This window comes from Crotalus tigris, unplaced genomic scaffold (genome assembly GCF_016545835.1).
Source record: "Crotalus tigris isolate CLP2741 ecotype Arizona unplaced genomic scaffold, ASM1654583v1 scf7180000023747.220312, whole genome shotgun sequence".
NCBI lineage: Eukaryota > Metazoa > Chordata > Lepidosauria > Squamata > Viperidae > Crotalus > Crotalus tigris.
In genome coordinates, this window is record NW_024100156.1 from 37980 (window position 1) to 58133 (window position 20154).

At 41.0% G+C, this 20154-nt stretch overlaps 1 protein-coding gene across 2 annotated transcripts in view; it reads right to left on the bottom strand.

Moving 5' to 3' along the window:
• Positions 1-3893: 3893 nt before the first annotated feature.
• The window catches only part of SLC20A2 (solute carrier family 20 member 2), a 52155-nt gene continuing 35894 nt past the window's right edge, over positions 3894-20154 (bottom strand). For both annotated transcript variants that reach the window (XM_039321611.1, XM_039321612.1), the window contains one exon: positions 3894-5952. In XM_039321611.1, coding sequence (XP_039177545.1) covers positions 5788-5952 — 165 coding nt within the window. In that variant the 3' untranslated portion in view covers positions 3894-5787. The remainder of the gene's footprint in view (positions 5953-20154) is intronic.

The following is a 20154-nucleotide window of genomic DNA, read 5'->3' on the forward strand; positions in this document are numbered from 1 at the left end:
ACAACAGTCATAAGTCAAGGACTGGCTCTATGTTGTTGCTAAGAATCTATACCAGTAGTGGCGAACCTTTTAGAAATCGAGTGCCCAAACTGCAACCCAAAACCCACTTATGTATTGCCGGGTCCTGTGTGGGTGTGGCCCACTGGGTGGAGTGGCTACAGTGATCATGGAAGACTGGGTGGGCATGGCCTGGATAGGCATGGCCAGCTTGATGTTGCTCCTGGGGAGGGATGCCTGTGGGGACCAGGCAGGACTGGGGGAGATCCAGGGGGTCTCTGGCAGGTGGGGCAGTGGGCAGGAGGGTGTCTTGCTCAGCTGGTGGCTTGGGGGGAAGGGGGCAGCTACACCTCCTCCCAAACGCCGCCGTCTCACAAAAGCAGGATGAAAACTCTAAAAAGCAACAAGGAAAAAGAGTTAAAACAGAAGAGTGTCTCATGATGGTTTTCTTCCCTGAGAGGGGTGAAGGGGCATGGGGGGAGGCTCCTGAGCCACACAGCTCTTTCGAGGGGGGAGGAGGAGAGTGGGGAGAGGCTGTGCTGGGATCGGGGGCTCCTTGTGCCTTCTGCTGCCCACCTGCACTCTTCTGCTGCAGATACAGTGGCTCCACTTGCCTGGCAGGGCAGGGGCACACTCATGCATGAAGACGCACATGGGGCTGCTGCCTCGCTTTCTGTGCCATGCCAGGGCTGGGCTGGACTGGGCACAGAGCCTCCTCATCGCTTCTTCCCCCACAGACATTGGGAGTGCCCATCTCACCTACCGCTCATTCCAACGCAGCTGCCGCTCTCCGGCACTCTTCAGTCCATCACCAGCCAGCCTGATGCGCCAAGGCAAATGGAGGCTGGAGGGGAGCAAGAGCCATGGCTGCCTGGCTCCTCTGCCTGAGGACGCATGCAGGGAGAGGTGCCACTCGGCTCGGTAAGTCGTGGTCCACCCGCAGAAGGAGGAGGATGGAAGGCTGGCTGGGGACAGGCACAATGCTGTCCACGGGAGGAATTTGACCAGCCACAGCCTGGAGGGGGGGGAAGAGGCTGAGGGAGCCCAAAGGGAGGCAGGCGTGGTGCTCAAGGGTAGCCGTTTTCCCCCCTCCCCTCACACTCCTGCAGAAGGGCTGGTTGGCTTCAGCATCATCTGGGCAGGCCTGGCTGTGCATCTGCCCAGCGGCACTAGTAGGCCCACACTTACTTATTTACTTAATAATAATAATAGTAAAGTTGGAAGGGACCTTGGAGGTCATCTAGTCCAACCCCCTGCTCGGGCAGGAAACCCTACACCATTTCGGACAAATGGCTGTCCAGTCTCTTCTTAAAAACTTCCAGTGTTGGAGCATTTACTGCTTCTGGAGGCAAGCTGTTCCACTGATTAATTGTTCTCACTGTCAGGAAGTTTCTCCTTAGTTCTAGGTTGCTTCTCTCCTTGATTAGTTTCCACCCGTTGCTTCTTGTCCTGCCTTCAGGTGCTTTGGAAAATAGCTTAATTCCCTCTTCTTTATGGCAGCCCCTGAGATATTGGAATACTGCTATCATGTCCCCCCTTGTCCTTCTCTTCGTTAAACTAGACATACCCAATTCTCGCAACCGTTCCTTATATGTTTTAGCCTCAGTCCCCTAATCATCTTTGTTGCTCTTCTCTGTACTCTATTTCTAGAGTCTCAACATCTTTTTTACATCGTGGTGACCAAAACTGGATGCAGTATTCCAAGTGTGGCCTTACCAAGGCATTGAAGAGTGGTATTAATACTTCGCGTGATCTTGATTCTATCCCTCTGTTAATGCAGCCATTGAATTTCATTGTTAGATAACGCCCAATGTTCAAGTCTGTCAAGATCCTTCTGTATCTTGAGCCTATCTTCTGGAGTGTTGGTTATTCCTGCCAGCTTGGTGTCATCTGCAAATTTGATGAGTTCCCCATCTATTCCCTCATCCAAATCATTGATGAAGATGTTGAAGAGCACTGGGCCCAGAACAGAGCCCTGGGGCACCCCACTACACACTTCCCTCCATATAGATGCAGTTCCATTGGGGACCACACACTGAGTACAGCCGGTCAGCCAGCTACAAATCCATCTGGTGGTGATGCTGTCTAACCCACATTTTTTAATCTTATCAAGTAGTAGGTTGTGGTCTACTTTATCAAATGCTTTACTGAAGTCCAAGTAAATTACATACACAGCATTCCACTGATCCACTAATTTTGTTACCTGGTCAAAGAATGCAATATTTGTCTGGCTTGATTTTTGATAAACCCGTTGGCTTTTGGTAATGACTTTGTTTGCCTCTAGGTGTTCGCTTGATTATTTTTCCCAGAATCTTCCCAGGTTTTGAGATCAGGCTGATAGGTCTATAGCAGTGGTTTTCAACCTTTTTAATGCCGCGACCCCCAACCGGTCATAAGTCAAGGACTACTCAACCGGTCATTAAGTTGAGGACTACCCAACCGGTCGTAAGTCGAGGACTACCCAAATGGCGGACTGCATTGTTTGGCGACCCCCATGAAATGGTCGTTTCACCCCAAATGGGGTTGCGACCCAAGGTTGAGAACCGCTGGTCTATAGTTTCCTGGATCCATTTTTTTTTCTTTTTTGAAGATGGCAACTATATCAGCTCTTTTCCAGTCCTCTGGTAGTTCCCGTGTTCCAGGATCTTTGAAAAAAATTTATGTTTAATGAACAGATGTGTATATTTTTTAATGACCTGACAAGCTGCAATCCCATAGGATGTACAGAATGTCCCAAAGAAATATGGGGTTGGAGGGTAGGGGTGCAAGAATATAGTCTTAGCATGCACAAGCCCCTGCTAGTTACAAGTATATAATTATGGGGGGGGGGAGAATAAAATTAAGTCCTCGACTTACGACCGGTTGGGTAGTCCTCAACTTACGACCAGTTGAGTAGTCCTTGACTTATGACCGGTTGGGGGTCACAGCAGACAAAAAATTCCTTCTATTAATAGAATATTTTAGAAAGGTGAAAAGAGAATACTGTCTTCCTTCAGTAATATTACATGGGCAGGTCCATTATAGATAACAGTTTAATTTATAAGGTTGAAAATCAGCTGAGATTTAATTCAATAATGAATTTAAAAACAAACTTTGAAGGTAGAATCTTTTTGAAAACTTTTGTAATCAATTCAGCTAAGAAACCTTTCTAAACTTAAAATGCACCGTGACTCCTCCTTTCCTTAGATGGCAGCTTCTCATCAAAGGCTAGAATTTTAAAAAGATATCCTACCATTTTGATTTCTATTATTAGAGGTTCAAAATAAATTGTTTGCTCTAAGTGGCTATTAGTTTTGCAACTGCAATAGCAAAACCTGATTAAGTTTAACCAAAATATTTGTTAACATGCCATTACTAACCTGAGTCACAAATTGTACACTCAAGTTCAGAGGTTTGTGGTCTCAATATTATTGAACATTATAGTGGCATTGCCTTGAAGGAAAATGTAGATTTTTTTTCTCCCAAGTTTAACTTTTCCCAAGTATTGTTGTGACAGCAATATGCAAACATCTTAATTTTTCTTCAGTCATCGAAACACACTCTTTTGTATTGTTAAGAATGAAAAGTTTTTAACATGATTGCTACTGCAAGAAGGCTTTAATAATTCCACTGGGGAACTGGATACTGGAACAAACAGTTCCGAGAGCAATAAATAGAAGCTTCTGTTTGCCCTGTACAGAACTGGGCTTTATTTAGATTTTGTCACTTGGTTTGTAAGTGAATGTGTATGCACACCTCCATTGTTACAAAAAGCTCACACAGAGGGAGCATAAATAAAAGGATTAGGACAAATGCAAAACAAGAAAACTTTGTGCTAAACTTTGTGCTCGTTAAATGAATTGGTATCAATCCTAAAATCTCAATGAGCAGTGAGAATAAAAAAAAGGCTTAATAAGTAGTCTGAAGGCAATTTATTCTTTTATTATAAATTTAGAGTGAATGACGAATGAAAAAGGATCACAATGGTGTATCAAGAAAGCACATATATCAAAATTTTAGCAGCATTTCAACAGTTCTGGGCTCCCAACTTTCTTCAAGCACTGCTTCCTCAAATCCTTTTCAGTAAATAGTCTGAATACAATAAGTTATAAGTTTTAAACCACAGAGCAGTCTTCTGGGGAAAAAAAAACCCACAGGAATTGTACAAGCATTGTGATTAATGCCAAAGAACACCTCAAATGTTAATGCTTCAGAGTTCCATAGCAATAAAAGGACACCAAATATTGTCTCTTAACTGCTACTCAGGAAACATCTTATTAAATGCATAGACAATTAATTACATCAATTTGCAGCTTTATTGATAGATCTATCTATTAATATCTTTATTTTATAAAATACAGGACTGGCAAACTAAGATAATTCCTCAAAAAGTAAACATGATTTCTTATACAATCTGTTATATTATTTTTAGCAATGTGAGAACTGCAGCATTATCAATTTTTTCACTCGTTGGCATCCTGTGTCCAGTGAACAACGTGATGTGGATGTTTCCATGTCAGCATTAACCTGGAGCAATGTGGGTACATGCTGCTATAGGGTAGACTCTGCTAGTTTGGCTGAGATGTTACATTGAGATGTTACCAAAGGACAAAAACTATGCTGCAACAGATTTCATTTCACCAACTGTTAGTATCAGAAGTAATCTTTCCAAATGCTTCTAGGAGTTAGCATTGATTATTAAAAGCTCTCTGCAGTGCCTGTTTAACTGCCAAACACTTCTTACTTGAGTAATTCCCTTTTTCTTTAGACACTGAAATGTCACAACGAATGTGCACACTGCCAGTATTGCTCAATTCCACTGCATAAATGGATATAATCATAGAAACAAGGCAGAACTTCAGTTTTATCTTTCTTTTCCTGAACTTGTTCATTAGATTAATGGTAATGAACTAGAATGAGAATCACATACAAGAGATGGCAGGCATCTTTTAAAAGAAATTTGAACTCATCATATATAAAAGCAGAGAGTTGGATTTCTAAAAAAGTAAATGCAGTGGGTAATGGATGATATATAGACTGCAACCATATGATGCTTTCCTACTTACAGGGAAATGTTAATATTATCTTGGCATTGCTGGTATTTGATGAATAGAAAAAAATGCTAATTAAAAATATTTAGGGAAGAGCAATTGCAAATACACATACTGACAAACAGTATAATACTGTCAAGCTATTCCCCTTCTTTGGTACTGTCTAAACTTTCTTATCCAAAATATATAAGGGGAATGCAACATTAAAAAGCTACATTTTAAAAGTATTTATAAAATCAATGTTCGTACAGTATTATATATAACAATATGATATGAACCACATTTTTATTAATTACTTCAATAATATTTTGTTTCAGTATCATTAACTTTTTTTTCCAAAAAAGAATCTTACCCAGTTTGCATTTTGCTTCATCATATATTAAATTGACAAATGTCCCAGCTTCTCTAATGGATTTTAAAAACCAACACTAAATGATACATTATATACATGTTTTACTAGAGATTAAGTTCTAGGCAATTATTTTCATCTCATTTATAACTTAAGGTCGTATTATCAACTATAAGCATGTATGTATATGGGTGTGTGTCTATGCACACACATACACATATATTGTACAGAAGAAATGGCACCAATGACACTGATAGTATGTAGAGTAGATGTTAGATACTGAGGATAAATGACTTGCAGACTATCTCTAACTGTATGGTTGATCAGGGAGTTCTGCATTCTGAGAGGAGATGTTGCCTTCTTTTACTTAAAAGAGATACTCCCTTTTTTTCTGGAAAGAACAGTGAAGTATCAGACATATGGTATTATTCCATACATAAAGATTGCCATGATGCCAGCACTGAATAAGCCAGCTACAGGAACAGTCACAAACCAAGCTAGAAAGATATTACGGAAAAGATGCCAATCAACAGCCTTCTTGGACCGTATCCAACCAACAGCTACCACAGAACCAACCTTGGAAATTTGAGAAGAAAGTTAGAATTAAATATATCTTAACATGTTATCTTAGTATGATACACACACACACACACATACACGACTGAGGGTCAATAAATTTTGCTTGTTTCAATAGCCAGGAATCCTTTATGGTCACCATCATTCCACTACTCTGTGAGTTCTCTTGCACACAGCAGTGATTTGGGGGAATGGATGGGTTAGTTATCATGCCTGGTTTTGACTACAATCAGAGTAACCACCAATAAGTATGTCTAATGTCTGATACAATGAAAAACTGTTCACTTTAATAAGTTAAATAAGTTACATATTAATGCTAGGTATAAATGACATCCCAACTCTCCACTTTCTCAACCTTGTCAGGAAAGTTAATATGCTGTGGCCATTAAACAGCTATATTTATGGACCCCAGTTTATAAACAAATGCCAGTCACTGATGCCCAAAGTTAAAAAGCTTTGAAAAATTGCTGACATTTATATTTCTTCTTCATTTTTACATGGAGCAAGTTTAATAAATGCTGTCAACCAAATATCTTTTCTAGCTCTGTTACATAGAGTAATTTTTACTGAAAATGCCTGAAAAGGAATGTAGGTTGTTGTGCATATAAGTGCCTGCCTCATAGGTACATGAATTTACAGAAAGGCATATTTCTATAGATTTATATTCCACTTTGCTTATCATTTCTTGGTAAATCAAATCATATTCAGATTTTAAAAGGTTTCAATTCTATCCAATTATTGATAACAGTATAATCCACTTAGTGTATCTTAAAAGCTAGTCAAATGACCCTTTCTGATCAACCAATTCTGACCCCATTATTTTGGAAATGGATTGCAAACAAACAAATGAACAAATAAATAAATTCCAAACTCTGTTGTATGATCCCAGAAAAATGTGGCTGCTTTAAAAGGTTGTAAACATGCTATGTTAAGTGCTCTAAAGTAACTTTTGGAAATCAAATCCCAAAAAACCACAAAGCTTTAGAATAAATATGTATTGAAACTAATAAGTTGTTTCTACACATTTCTATCTGGATTTGATGACTTTTCAATCCCTCTTAATTGCCAACTGAATGATTAACAGCAAAGATTAAGACACCATCTAGAATGGCATTCCATGAAGCATCAGCACCTATTTCAAAGAAAACAAATATGGTTACACTCTTCTCATGTGCACAAGAATGAATGATCTAAAGAATGAATTCTTTAGATCATGTAATATACATTGGCAGTGTAGCTGTAGCACATTTTTAACAGCACTGAGCAGGCACAGCAGAAACCTAGGGAAGTATTGGAGGATATAATCTTCAGCATTCAAGAATGACCCATGACAGTGGCCGTAACTAAAATTCAACTGCTAACTGATCAACTACTGCATATTAAATGGGAGGATAATTATTAAATCTCCTATAGTCGCAAGTCTTGCTTCCAAGCTCTTTATCTCTGTTACAAGGGCATGAATAGTATTCAGTTGTTCTTTTATCTGGACCCGAAATCTGCAAGTATGTGACTGTTAATTGCAGTATCTCAGCCCATTATTTCAATGCATTTCATACTGGAATATAAACAGTATCTACACTTCATCCTACTATATCCAATAATCAGTACTCCTAGATGCTTTGTACTGGCTTCGCCTCTTGCTCATGCTTTTACGTTTTTCTTACAATTTCCAGCTCATCAGACTCACCAGTAATATCTCCATCACTTTTTTTGCTAGCTTTTTTCTTCTTTTCAACAAAATTAAGAAAAAGACTAGAGGGAATGGGACATGTAAAAACTAACAGATATGTTTGACGTTCTAGCCTGGCTATCATAGTTTACTTGCTTCACAGCCCTGCTCGCAATCAGACAACAGTAACGGGAGTGGGGAGGGAAGGCATTGGAATGTAGGGGAGGTTTGGGAGGGAACTCTGGAATGCAAGTGTGCCGCCTGGAAGCGTGAGACAGACCCAAACCCCAAGGCCATCGCCTGGGAATGTTCGAGGCAGACAGGCAGTTTGCAAAATAAAAAAAAGGTCCAACTGATTGGGAGGGGGGGGAGGAAGTTTTCTTATGGTATTTTTGTGCAAAAATATCAGAACTTTCTTTTCTACTTTGTATCAATATGGCTTTTCATTAAAGTTATATTTTTGGAGAAAAATGTCCCAGGAGTTTCTTTTGCTGCTTAATGCAATGGGATGTTGACATTAAGCCAGTTCTCACAGTAATAGCTTACCTGAGTTCCACCAGGAGATAAAACCTGAGATGTTGGCAACAGCCAAAAACACAGAAGGATAAAAGCCGGGGAGAGATCTCAGTTTGGGAAGAGCCAATGCTGCCTCAGGCTGGAGCCAGAGTGCAGGCCACTGGCATGTGGCCAAAACTAAGACTCAAGAAATCCAAGCAGCCAGGAAAAAGTGAGGGATGCCCCATACCAAGGAGTGAAGACCCACTGGATGGTGAACATAGGCAAGACAGCAAATGCCAAAGACCCCCTTCTCCCTGCTGGAGTCAACGTGGTCTGAGGCAGCAATGAAGAGCAAAGCAGCTAGCTGAATGGGATGACCCTGCTGAGTGGAAGATCCCAATTGCCAGCCGCAGCCCATCAATGGACTAGCTGGGAGAGAAGTTTGGAGGGATGGAGATTTGTGTTGTGGCAACACCAGGAGCTGCCTCCGCCACTGACCCAGGAGTTGTGGAAATCCTAGCAGCCCTGACGACTCTCCTCCTATCCTTCAGCCAGCAGTACCAGCAGCTGTATCTGTGATTGGAGCCCTGGTGCAAGTGACAGTGAGAGCAACCTTTGCAGCTGGGATCCCAGAACCAGTAGCGACAGGTGGCATTCCACCTCTTGGATACATCCTAGTGCGGGAAGAACAGCAGCCACCCTCCTTGGTGGTCCGCCTTGATAGGCGCCAAGGCACCTAGCTCATTTCTTGGCTTAAGCCTGGCACCACATGGAATGCTATGGAACAATGTATCTGGATGACATGGCATGGGTCCATGTCATCGCGGTCAACCTGGAAGAGGGTGCCTCAGAATAGCTAGTGTCGCTGCATGATGAGGGCACCTCTGAGTTAGATGATCTCAAGTCTATTATGCAAACATTACGAGCATGGTTTGAGGCCCCCCAGCAGCCCAACATGCAGAAGCCCATATCAGTGCTGTAAAGCAAGGGAAACGACCAGTGATGGAATACATCCAAGACTTCCGCCGTCTGGTCTGCCATCTGGGAGACTGGCCTGAGCACTTACTGGTTTACTATTTCCGAGAGGGGCTGAACAAGGAACTGTATCACAACTGCTGAACCCAGGGGGGTGTATGGCAACCTGCAAGCATGGTACCGTATGACCACAGAGGTAGAAACTGACCTGATGGAATTCTATGAACACACTGGGCAGGAGAATCGGTCCTGCCAGCCAACAGAGAGGTGAGCAGCTCCTAAGGGAGGCACAGGAGGTGTGCCACCAGCCAGAGGAGGGGTGCTGTGCTGCCGAATGCCTCACACCACAGCCAATACCACTCCCTCCCCTTCTGAGCCAACCAAAGAAAAAAGCTCCACCAAAGCCAAAAGAGAAAATGTGTGCAGGGCAACAGGTTGTAGAGTTCTCCCCTTTGTCTAGTGAAGGGGAATGTACTCCAGCCTGTCAAGATGGGACTAGTCTTCTATGACAGTGAAGGAGAAGGCGACCTGATGGTAAGTAGCACCATCATCCCCATGACTACTAGGATGGAGATTTCGGTGATATGCTCAGGAGTAAAGCGGATCCTTACGGCCTTGCTGGATGTGGGGTGCACCAGGTTCCTGGTCAGCCCCCAAGTGTTAGAGAAGATAGGAATGTAGCTAAGGAAGTCCATAGCATTTCCCCTGCTAGACATTCTATAACAGGTGGAGTGCCAGTAACTGAGCCTGTGAAGATAAAAGCTAGGACTCACAAAGAGACTATTTGATTTACTGTGGCCTCGGAGATGACAGAGGCCATGGTCCTGGGTCTGGCATGGTGAAAAAAATGGACCCCATCTGCCAATTGGGATAGAGACAAGTGGTGGATGTGAAGGAAACTATCCAACCGGCAAGAGTTAGAGAAAGTGCTAAGAAGCCACCCTATGCCTGAAGCTAAGAAAGCAAAACCGGAACCTGCCAATAAACTAAAGGGAAGTGGCAGCTTAGAGCCGCTGATTCTCAAGGAATATCACATCCTGGCCAAGGTCTTTGGCAAAAAGAAATCCGATGCACTTCCGCCCCACAGACTGTGCAAGTGAGATAGTGCCTGGGGTTAAACTGCCAAAGCCAAAACTATATTCAATGACATCTCTAGGGAAATGGAGGAGCTCTGCATATTCATAGACAAAAATTTAGCCAAGGACTTCATTCAACCAGCTAGGTCAAAGATGGCAGCCCCCCTGTGCTTTTCAAAGAAAAGAAAGATGGGTCCCTTAGGCTGTGCGTTGACTATAGAGGGCTAAACTGTATATGCATGGAGAATATGTACCCTTCCCACTAATGAAGGATATGTTGGGCCACATTGCAAAGGAGAGGATTTTCATGAAGTTGGACTTGAGGGAGGCATATTACTGAGTGAAAGCTAAGAAGTGTGTGTGTGTGTGTGTGTGTGTGTGTGTGTGTGTGTGTGGAAAACAGTGTTCAATTGCCTTCAGGTTTGTTACCAGATGATGCCATTTCGGCTACAGGGGCCCCAGCAGTGTTCATGGAGTTATTAAACGAAGTCCTTGAGCATTTGTACAAGCGGGTCCTGGTGTATCTGGATTGTTGGAATATTCATGAGCAGGAAGAGTCATGTGGTAACTCAATCAGCCAATGTGAAGAAAGTGCTACTGAGTCTGTGCAAAAGGTATTGAGTTAGGAGCTGGATTTCCAGTTTACCAGGTTTGTCTCTGTATCTCTCTGTAAGAAGTCTTCATTTGTGCTATGTTGCTGTAAAGAAGAATGTATGGTATTGTAAATATTTTGATATAAATATAAAAAAGTTATTTTGAATCAGTTAAATGCAGTCAACTGTGAGAGCTTCTGATTTATTTTTTCACCAATAGAGAAATTAAAATTCTCTAACAGGTTATGGGCCCAGAGCTTACTAAGGACTGCATTGTAATTTAAAGCTGGAAGAAATTGCCTGTGTTTAGAAAGTATAAGAACAAGGCAGAATTAGCAGAATGGCTGCAATGGAATTTAAGGAAAGCTCTGTGCCTCGTTTGGGCAAGAAAAATTACATCGTGTGGGCTGCTAAAATGGAATATTTGTTGAAAGCAAAAGAGCTGTGGTATATCATAGAAAATACACAACAAGTGTTTGCAGCTGCTGATCAGAAAAGTCATGATCAAGCAATGGCTTATCTCATCTTGAATTTAGATGATGAACAATTTCTAAATGTTGCAAATTTAAAGACTACAAAGGAGATTTGGTTGAAACTGAGAATGTTTCTGCATGCAATATAGTGCAATTGTCAAGAAAACTTTACAGGGCCTGTTTGCAACCAGGTGAATCTGTAAAACAGCATTTAAATAAAATGCAAAGTTTATTTTTGGACTTAGAACAATGTGGGATTAAATTCCCTGAGTCCCAGAAGGTTTTATTGGTGTTGAATAGTTTAGATAAAACCTGGGACACAGTTTCTGCCATATTTGAGTGTAAAGAAGAGCACAACTTAAATTTTGAGGCTTTAAAGGCATGTTTCCTTAATGAAGAAGAAAAGCAACATTTTAGGAACAGCCATAAGGAGGTGAAATTCCTGAGGAGGGGGTCCAGATTGCAAGTCTCTGGAGAAGAAACAAGCAGATGGGACCAAGTTGCATTAAAAGAAAGATTTTGCAAGCAGAGGGCTCAGCAAGAAAATAATTGCTACATTTGTGGAGCAAACACACATCTGAAAAGGAACTGTTTGCAGAGGAACAATTTGCAGTGAAGGACATTTGTGCAAGCAAAAAAGACTGATTTACAAAAGGAACATTTTGGTGTTGCAAAAGTTTGCTACAGCAACAACAGAGACAAGTGGCTAATAGATATTGGGGCAAATCAAACAATTGTTAATGACTCTGAATTATTTTGCAGGTTTGTTCCACTAGCACAAGAAACTATGGCTTTGGCAAATGGCCAGAAAGCAAAAGTCATTGGAAAAGGGGATGTAAAAATTGCATATTTGGAATCAAAGTTTACCAATGTGCTTTGTGTACCTGAGATGGAACATAATTTATTAAGTGTGTCTAATTTAGACAAACAAGGTTTTGAGATCATTTTTGTAAATGGGAAGTGTCTCATCAAAAGGAATGGGAATATTTGTGCAGAAGGCATAAAGGAAGATAATCTATATGTATTGCAGGGACAAAAGGTTCAATGTTCCCATATATTTAAGAATGTTGCAGAGCATGATTCGTGTGTTCACCTTCTACATAGGAGACTTGGCCATGCAAGCTTTAAAGTTTTGCAGCAAATGCAAGAGTTTGCAGAAGGGCTAAATTTGAAGGGATGCAAAACATATTTGGACTGTGCAATATGCAAAGCATCAAAGTCAAAGGCATTCCCAGTTAGTAAATATAGCACAAGACAAACAAAAAGAGCTCTAGAGCTGGTCCATGCAGATCTGGTGGGACCTATGCAAGCCAGTTTGGGAGGAGCAAATATGCACTGGTAATTGTTAATGATTATAGCAGGTATTCGTTTTGCTACTTGCTTAGAGGAAAGACAGAGGTGCTATAACAATTCAAACAGTGGGTAAGTTTTGTAGAGAGAAGGTACAGACAACAAGTGTGTCAGTTGCAAACTGACAAGAGGTACTGAATTTATGTCAACTAAATTCCAACAATGGTTGGGGCAGTTGGGGATAAGACACAGATGTACAAATCCTTACACAGCAGCAGAGAACAGTGTAGCTAAGAAGGAATGGTGTTTTGCAAACAATGAAAGATTCATTATTAGAGGATTCTGATATGAGCAGGTCATATTGGGGAGAAGCCATATTGACTGCCAATTATATAACAGTTATCAGGCTGTGGAGTTCCTCCATTAATAATACTCCATATGCCATTCTATATGGGAGAAAGCCATCACTGGCACATTTGAGAATTTTTGGAAGTACTGCATGGGTACATATTCCAAAAGCAATCAGAAGAAAGGGACAGCAAAAGGCAAGAAAGCTCAGGTTTGTGGGCTATGAGCCAGGGTCAAAAGGATATCGCTTTAGCGATGGAAGTAAAAGAATTGTAATTTCAAGGTCTACTAATTTTGCAGAACAAAATTGGGACAGAATTAATGCAAATTCTGGGTATGTCTCACATAATGACGGTGATCTATTTAATGACAATAACTCATCTAATGATGGAAAAATGTTTATTGAAGATGTCAATGTTCAGGCTGAACAAGACATGAAGCCAGATAGACTTGAGACTCAGGAGCAGTTAATACCACATAGGTCAGAGTGAGGTAACAAAGGAATTCCGCCTGACAGGTATTCTGCCAGCAAGGTAAAGGTTTGCAATGTGTGGTATGAGCCAAGAAGTTATAAAGAGGTGTTGGCATTAGCAAAAGCTGAACAAGAAAGATGGAAGGAGGCCATGAATAAAGAGATGAAATCCATGGGAGACCATGAAGTATTTAAATCAGTGACTTTGCCACAGGGAACGAAAGCTGTGGGTTGTAAGTGGGTATATAAGAAAAAGGTATTGCCAAATAATGATATACAGTATAAGGCCAGGTTAGTGGCACAAGGTTTTTCACAATTAAAGAATGTGCACTACGATGAAATATTTGCGCCAACTGTGAAAAGTGAGAGTATAAGATTAGCACTGGCGTTGGCAGCATCATATAAACATAAAATCTGGCAGTTTGATATCACAACTGCATTCCTCAATGCTGAGTTAGAGGAAGAAATTTATATGATCCAAGCACCAGGATATGAAATTGCAAAACCTAACATGGTGTATAAATTAAACAAGGCTATTTATGGGTTGAAGCAGTCAGTCAGAAATATCTGTTTAGATACTGCTTTAAAGGATCTAAAAGTTGCAAAGCTGATAATTGTATATATACTAGACCACAGGTCGACAACCTGCGGCTCCGGAGCCACATGCGGCTCTTTGAGCCTTCCCCTGTGGCTCCCAGCCTCCTCTGCCTTTGCAGAGAGAGACAGAGACAGAGAGAGGCACTTGCGCTTCCCTGTTTCTCTCTCTCTCTCCCTCTCTCTGTGTTTGTGTTTTTGTGTGTGTGTGTATGTGTAAAAGAGAGTGCACTCACAGTGTTCTCCGAGGAGCTGAAAAGCTTACTGGGCGGAGCTCCTCCCTTTGCTGTGTCTCTGCAGGAAGCAGGAAGGGCAGGAGAGAGCTAGCTAGCCCAGCTAGGCTGACTCAGGAATTCTGGGAGTTGAAGTCCATGAGTCATAAAAGAGATGAGGTTGCCTACCCCTGAGCTTGTTGGACAACAGCTTGAAGCTTGCCAGGTGAGCAGCAGATAGGAGGGGGGGAGAAAGAGAGGGAGAGAGAGAGGGAGGGAGGGAGGGAGGGAGGGAGGGAGAGAGAGAGAGAGAGAGAGAGAGAGAGAGTGGGAGGCAGACCAAGGGCAGATAGAGAGGGAGGGAGGGAGAGAGACAGAGAGAAAGAGACCCTTTTGACATCTAAAATGAAGATAACACTGCATATATCCTTTTTTTACCTCTGTGTGTATGTAATTTTATTCTCTTAAAGCATTCTCTTGGTGATCATTGTTTTAATAGTATGGATATTCCCAAGAGTCATATTTTACTTTTTGTGTGTGTGTGTGTGTGTGTGTGTGTGTGTGTGTGTGTGTGTGTACACACACACACACATACACACACACACACACACACAAACACACACACTTATAATAAAGGTAAAAAAGGATATATGTAGTGTTATCTTCATTTTAGATATCAAAAGGGTTTTGCGGCTCGCGGTGTTTTGTTTTTGGTGGGAAACGGGTCCAAGTGGCTCTTTGAGTGTTTTGGGTTGCCTACCCCTGTACTAGACAGTTACAAGGAGGGAATTGTATACTGTTATCATTTGTGGATGATTTTTGCTTAGAAAAATGAAAAAGGTGGTTATATTCTCAGTCAAAGGAGAAAAATTGAATAGTTATTGGAAAAATATAATATGAAAGAAAGTAATACTGCTCCCACACCCATGAGTACGGATTTTTATAATAGTTTAAGTGCGGACAAAGTTGAATCCTGTGATCAAGAGATATATCACTCAGCAATAGGGAGTTTGTTATATCTATCACAGTGGTCCAGACCAGACATAGCTTGCGCAGTAAGCATTTTGAGTCATTTTACTGCTGCACCTATAAAGTTACATTGGATGGGTGTAAAAAGGGTTCTCAGATATTTAAAGGGAACCATAAATTTGGGTCTTCAAATACAGATTACTGAGGAATTGAAATTAAAGTGTTATGTTGATAGTGACTATGCAAATGACATAAACACAAGGAAATCAAATTCTGGGATTATAATATTGTTTGGAGGGACATTGATTGGATGGAAGTTCAGAAAACAAACAACTGTTGCTATTTCAACAGCGGAAGCAGAGTTTACTGCTTTATCTGAATTGCGTTCTGAAGTAACATGGTATGTACAGTTGTTGCAAGATTTAAATATTAATGTAAAAGAATGGACTGCAAGGCGTTCAAACTGATCAGTCCTAGAAGAGATTAACCCCGACTGCTCTTTAGAAGGCCAGATCCTGAAGTTGAAACTCAAATACTTTGGCCACCTAATGAGAAGGAAGGACTCACTGGAGATGGGCCTAATGCTGGGAAAGATTGAGGCAATAGAAGAAGGGGACGACAGAGAATGAGATGGCTGGATGGAGTCACTGAAGCAGTAGGTGTGAACTTAAATGGACTCCAGAAGATGGTAGAGGACAGGAAGACCTGGAGGAACGTTGTCCATGGGGTCGCGATGGGTCGGACACGACTTCGCAATTAACAACAACAAAAAGAATCTGTAAAGGTATTTGAAGACAATGCTGCCTGTATAAAAATGGCAACTGGTGACAGGGTGAAGAACAGAAGTAAACATGTAGACATTAAGTATTGTAATGTCAGGGAAGCTATAAAAGAAAAATTGATTAGTTTGCATCATTGTTCTTCTGAGGATAATTTGGCAGACATGATGACTAAACCATTGGGTGGTGTTCACTATGGAGAATGTATTAAGTCAATAGGTCAGATGTCTCTTCCTGTGATGAAGGGAGGAGTGTTGGAATATTCATGAGCAGGAAGAGTCATGTGGTAACTCAGCCAATGTGCTACTGAGAAGAAAGTGCTACTGAGTCTGTGCAAAAGGTATTGAGTTAGGAGCTGGATTTCCAGTCTCAGGTTTGTCTCTGTATCTCTCTGTAAGAAGTCTTCATTTGTGCTATGTTGCTGTAAAGAAGAATGTATGGTATTGTAAATATTTTGATATAAATATAAAGAAGTTATTTTGAATCAGCTAAATGCAGTCAACTGTGAGAGCTTCTGATTTATTTTTTCACCAATAGAGAAATTAAAATTCTCTAACATGGATGATATATTGATCTATACAAAACCAAAGGAAGAGCATATGAAATTGGCCACAGCAGTGCTCAAAAAGCTGCAGAGGACTCAGCTTTTCCTAAAGTTGTCCAAGTATGATTTCCATAAGATCAGGTTAGACTACCTAAAGTACAGGATTTCGAAATATAGCTTAGAGATGGATCCTGGGAAGGTCTGAATGATCTTAGAATGGGAGCCTCCGTGAACATGGAGGCAACTACAGAGTTTCCTTAGCTTCGTGAATTTCTATCGTCAATTCATCCCGTTTGCTCAAATTGTCCTGATCACAAATTTGATGAAAACAAAAGAGGAAGCTAAGCCCAGCCCCAACCAGCCCCTGCATTTATCACTCGAATGCCAAGCCATATTCAAAAAGCTAAAATGCCTTTTCGCCGCTGAGCCAGTCCTAAAACACCCTAACCCAGACAAGCCCTTTATAATATAAACAGATGCCAGGGATATGGCCATGGGGCAGTGCTGTTCTAGAAGAATGCTAAAGAAGAATTGTAGCCATGCAGCTACACATCCCACAAGCTTTCTGAGACTGAGAGACTATGGGCTACCTGGGAGAAGGAAGTCTACGTGGTCCATTGGGCTCTCTTAACCTGGAGACAATTCCTGGAAGACAGTAAAGTTCCCATCGAGGTGTAGACAGACCAGAAAAACCTAGAAGCATTGAAGGCTCCTCGAAAGCTATCTCCCAAACAGATCCAGTGGGCCAGTACTTAAACCACATTAACTTCATTCTCCGCTACCTACCGGGAAGGCAAAATTTCTTCATAGACGCTCTCTCTCAAATGCCACAGTACAACAGTGCTCGAGAAGAGGTCATTAATTCTATCATCCCCTCCAACCAAATAGCAACACTAGTCCTCACAAGACAACTGGAAGCCTTATCATCAACACTGACCAAGGATCTAATGCGACCACTAAAGAAGCCCCTGGCAGAGTGGTTCCAACAACACAAGAGTGAACTGTCATTAAGGAATGGACTGGCATGGATGAAGAGCAAATTATATGTCCTAGTGAGTTAGAGGACTTTAATATTACAGCAGATTCATAATCTGAAGGCGGCGGAGCATTTTGGATTTGTGAAGACCTTTCATCTCATAAAAAGGTAGTTTTGGTAGCCGCGAATGAAGAAAGAGATAGAAACCTATATAGCCAGCTGCCCTGTATGCGCTGCAGCAAAGAGGCTGCCCAGCAAGCCTCCAGGACTGTTGTAGACTGGGGCCAGCGCCATGGCTTCTTGGAGGGAGATATCTATGGACTTTATTGTAGAGCTGCTTGAGAGTGCTGGGAATACTATGATTTGGGTCATTATAGACTTATTCTTTAAGCAGGTCCACTTCGTGGCATGTCCTAGGATCCTTTTTGCTTGGGCCCTGGCTAAGCTCTTCGTACAGCACATGTACCAGCTGCATGGCATTCCAAAACACATAATCTCAGGTCAGGATATGCATGCAATTCACCTCAAAATTTTGACGTGAATTCCTGAGGTTGCTAGGCTCCTCTCATGGACTTAGTTCATCCTTAAACAAATGGAATGTACAAATGCAGTCTTAGAACAGTACATCGATGATATGTGAACTACCAGCAAAACAATTAGAATGAGCTCTTGTCTACAATAATTCTGTGCACAGTAGCACTGGATTTACCCCCTTTCAAGTGGTCACAGGTGTGGAATTTGTGCCTATACCAGAGCTTCTTCAAGAGTCTCATTCATTGACTTCCTTGGCTGAGTGGATGAGTATTCTGAAATCTATTGGGCCCATAGTGCACAAAGGATTAGAAGTAGGAAGGAAAGCGCAAAAGAGACAGACTGACAAGAAGAGAGCACCTCATAGGAAGTTTAGAATAGGGAATGAGGTGTACCTGTCCATGAAATTGTTCCAGTTGGGCCAAACCTGCAAGAAGTTGGGCCTTAAGTACATAAGACCTTTCCCTATCATTTGGATTATAAATCCGGTGGAATTAAAGTTAGCAAAAAATCATATGTGCATTCACCCAATGTTTCACTGTAGTTTCTTCCTAAAGTCCTTCCGTAGCTCACCGCTGAGGCTGGCCATTAAGCCACCTCCCATTCATATGGATAGGCAGAGAGAAGCACTTGGAGTCAAGGAGATCCTTGACGCTCAGTACCGCAAGGGGAAGTTGCAGTAGTTACTTTTATGGAAGGGGTTCTCCTTGGCAGAGGCAGAGTGGGTGCAGTGAGGAACATCCATACCCCTAGGCTTATTCAGAGGTTCCAAGCCTCTGACCCCGATAGGGTGTTAGTGTGAAAAGCCATAGTGTAGAAATAATGTTTCTTTACAGGATTAATTTTCTTTCTGGAGGGTTGGCATGTCATAATTGACTTGCTAAGCAGCCCTGCTCGCAACAAGATAACAGTAACGGGAGTGGGAGGAAAGGTATTGGAATGTAAGGGAAGTTTGGAAGGGAATTCTGGAATGCAAGCTTGCTATCTGGAAGCATAAGACAAACCCAAACCACAAGGTCATTGCCTGGGAATGTCTGAGGCAGACAGGCCATTTCCAAAATAAAACAAGTGCAACTGATTGGTGAACAATGGAGAATGGGAGGTGAGGGGGGGAAGGGAAAGTTTACCTATGCTGTTTGTGCACGAAAATGTTTTCTGTACCCATATGGCTTTTCAGTAAAGTTATACTCTTGGAGAAAAAATGTCTCAGGAATTTCTTTTGCTGTTTAATGTAGTGGGATAGTTGACATTGGCTTTAAAAGGAATTTATAGAGAAAGAATGTAGAATACTAGTAAAAACAGAATATAAAAAGAACCAAATTTTATTTAAACATTGAACTAAAAATGCAATTTATGTGTTTTAATTTTTTTTCTCTAAATCTTAAAAGGGCATCAGTGATACTGGTTTTTAGATGCAATTTTATACATTATACAAACTTAGTGTACTTATTTTAATGACAATACATATTAGAAAAGCAGTTAAATTCATCACTGAAAAGCTACAACAATTTCTAGAATTTCAAACAGCTAGGCTTATATTGGCTTGAAATTAAACACCATTTGCCTTCAAATAGGAAAGTTGTGATTTAGACTGCACTGCACTGCACTTGTGGTGTTCCCCCCAATTTTATAATCCACAAGTGTTCAATATGGAAAAAAAAATCTTTGTGAGAAAAATATTATTAATGCAAAGCTAGCATTGAGATTAGTATGCAGAAGCAAGAATATTAAAATGTTAAGAAGTTTATTGCTTGTTAACTGACTATTAAAATAATACTACAATGTAATTCACAAGTTGCAAAAATAATAAGCAATAAAAGAATAAATACTATCTATGGTCTGTACAATTTAATATTTGTTTTAAAAATCAGTTTCCTATTATTTGGAAAAATTTATCACTCAAATTTTTAAAGCATTTTTGAAAGTAAATAAAAATGCTACATTTTGATTATTGATATTATAAGCAATATAATATATTGTACGTCATGAGACATTGCATAGTGAAGGCAAAATGGGGAAAAATCAGAATTTGCTACTTATTTATGTTCTTAAATGATTGTGAATGTGTTTAATTGGCATGACCACTGCAAACTCCAATACCTTGCAATGAGTGGAGCTTATTGGAATACCCACATTTGAGGCTACAAGTACGGTTAGCGCACACATAACTTCAATGCAAAATCCACTGTGAAGAAATAAAAAG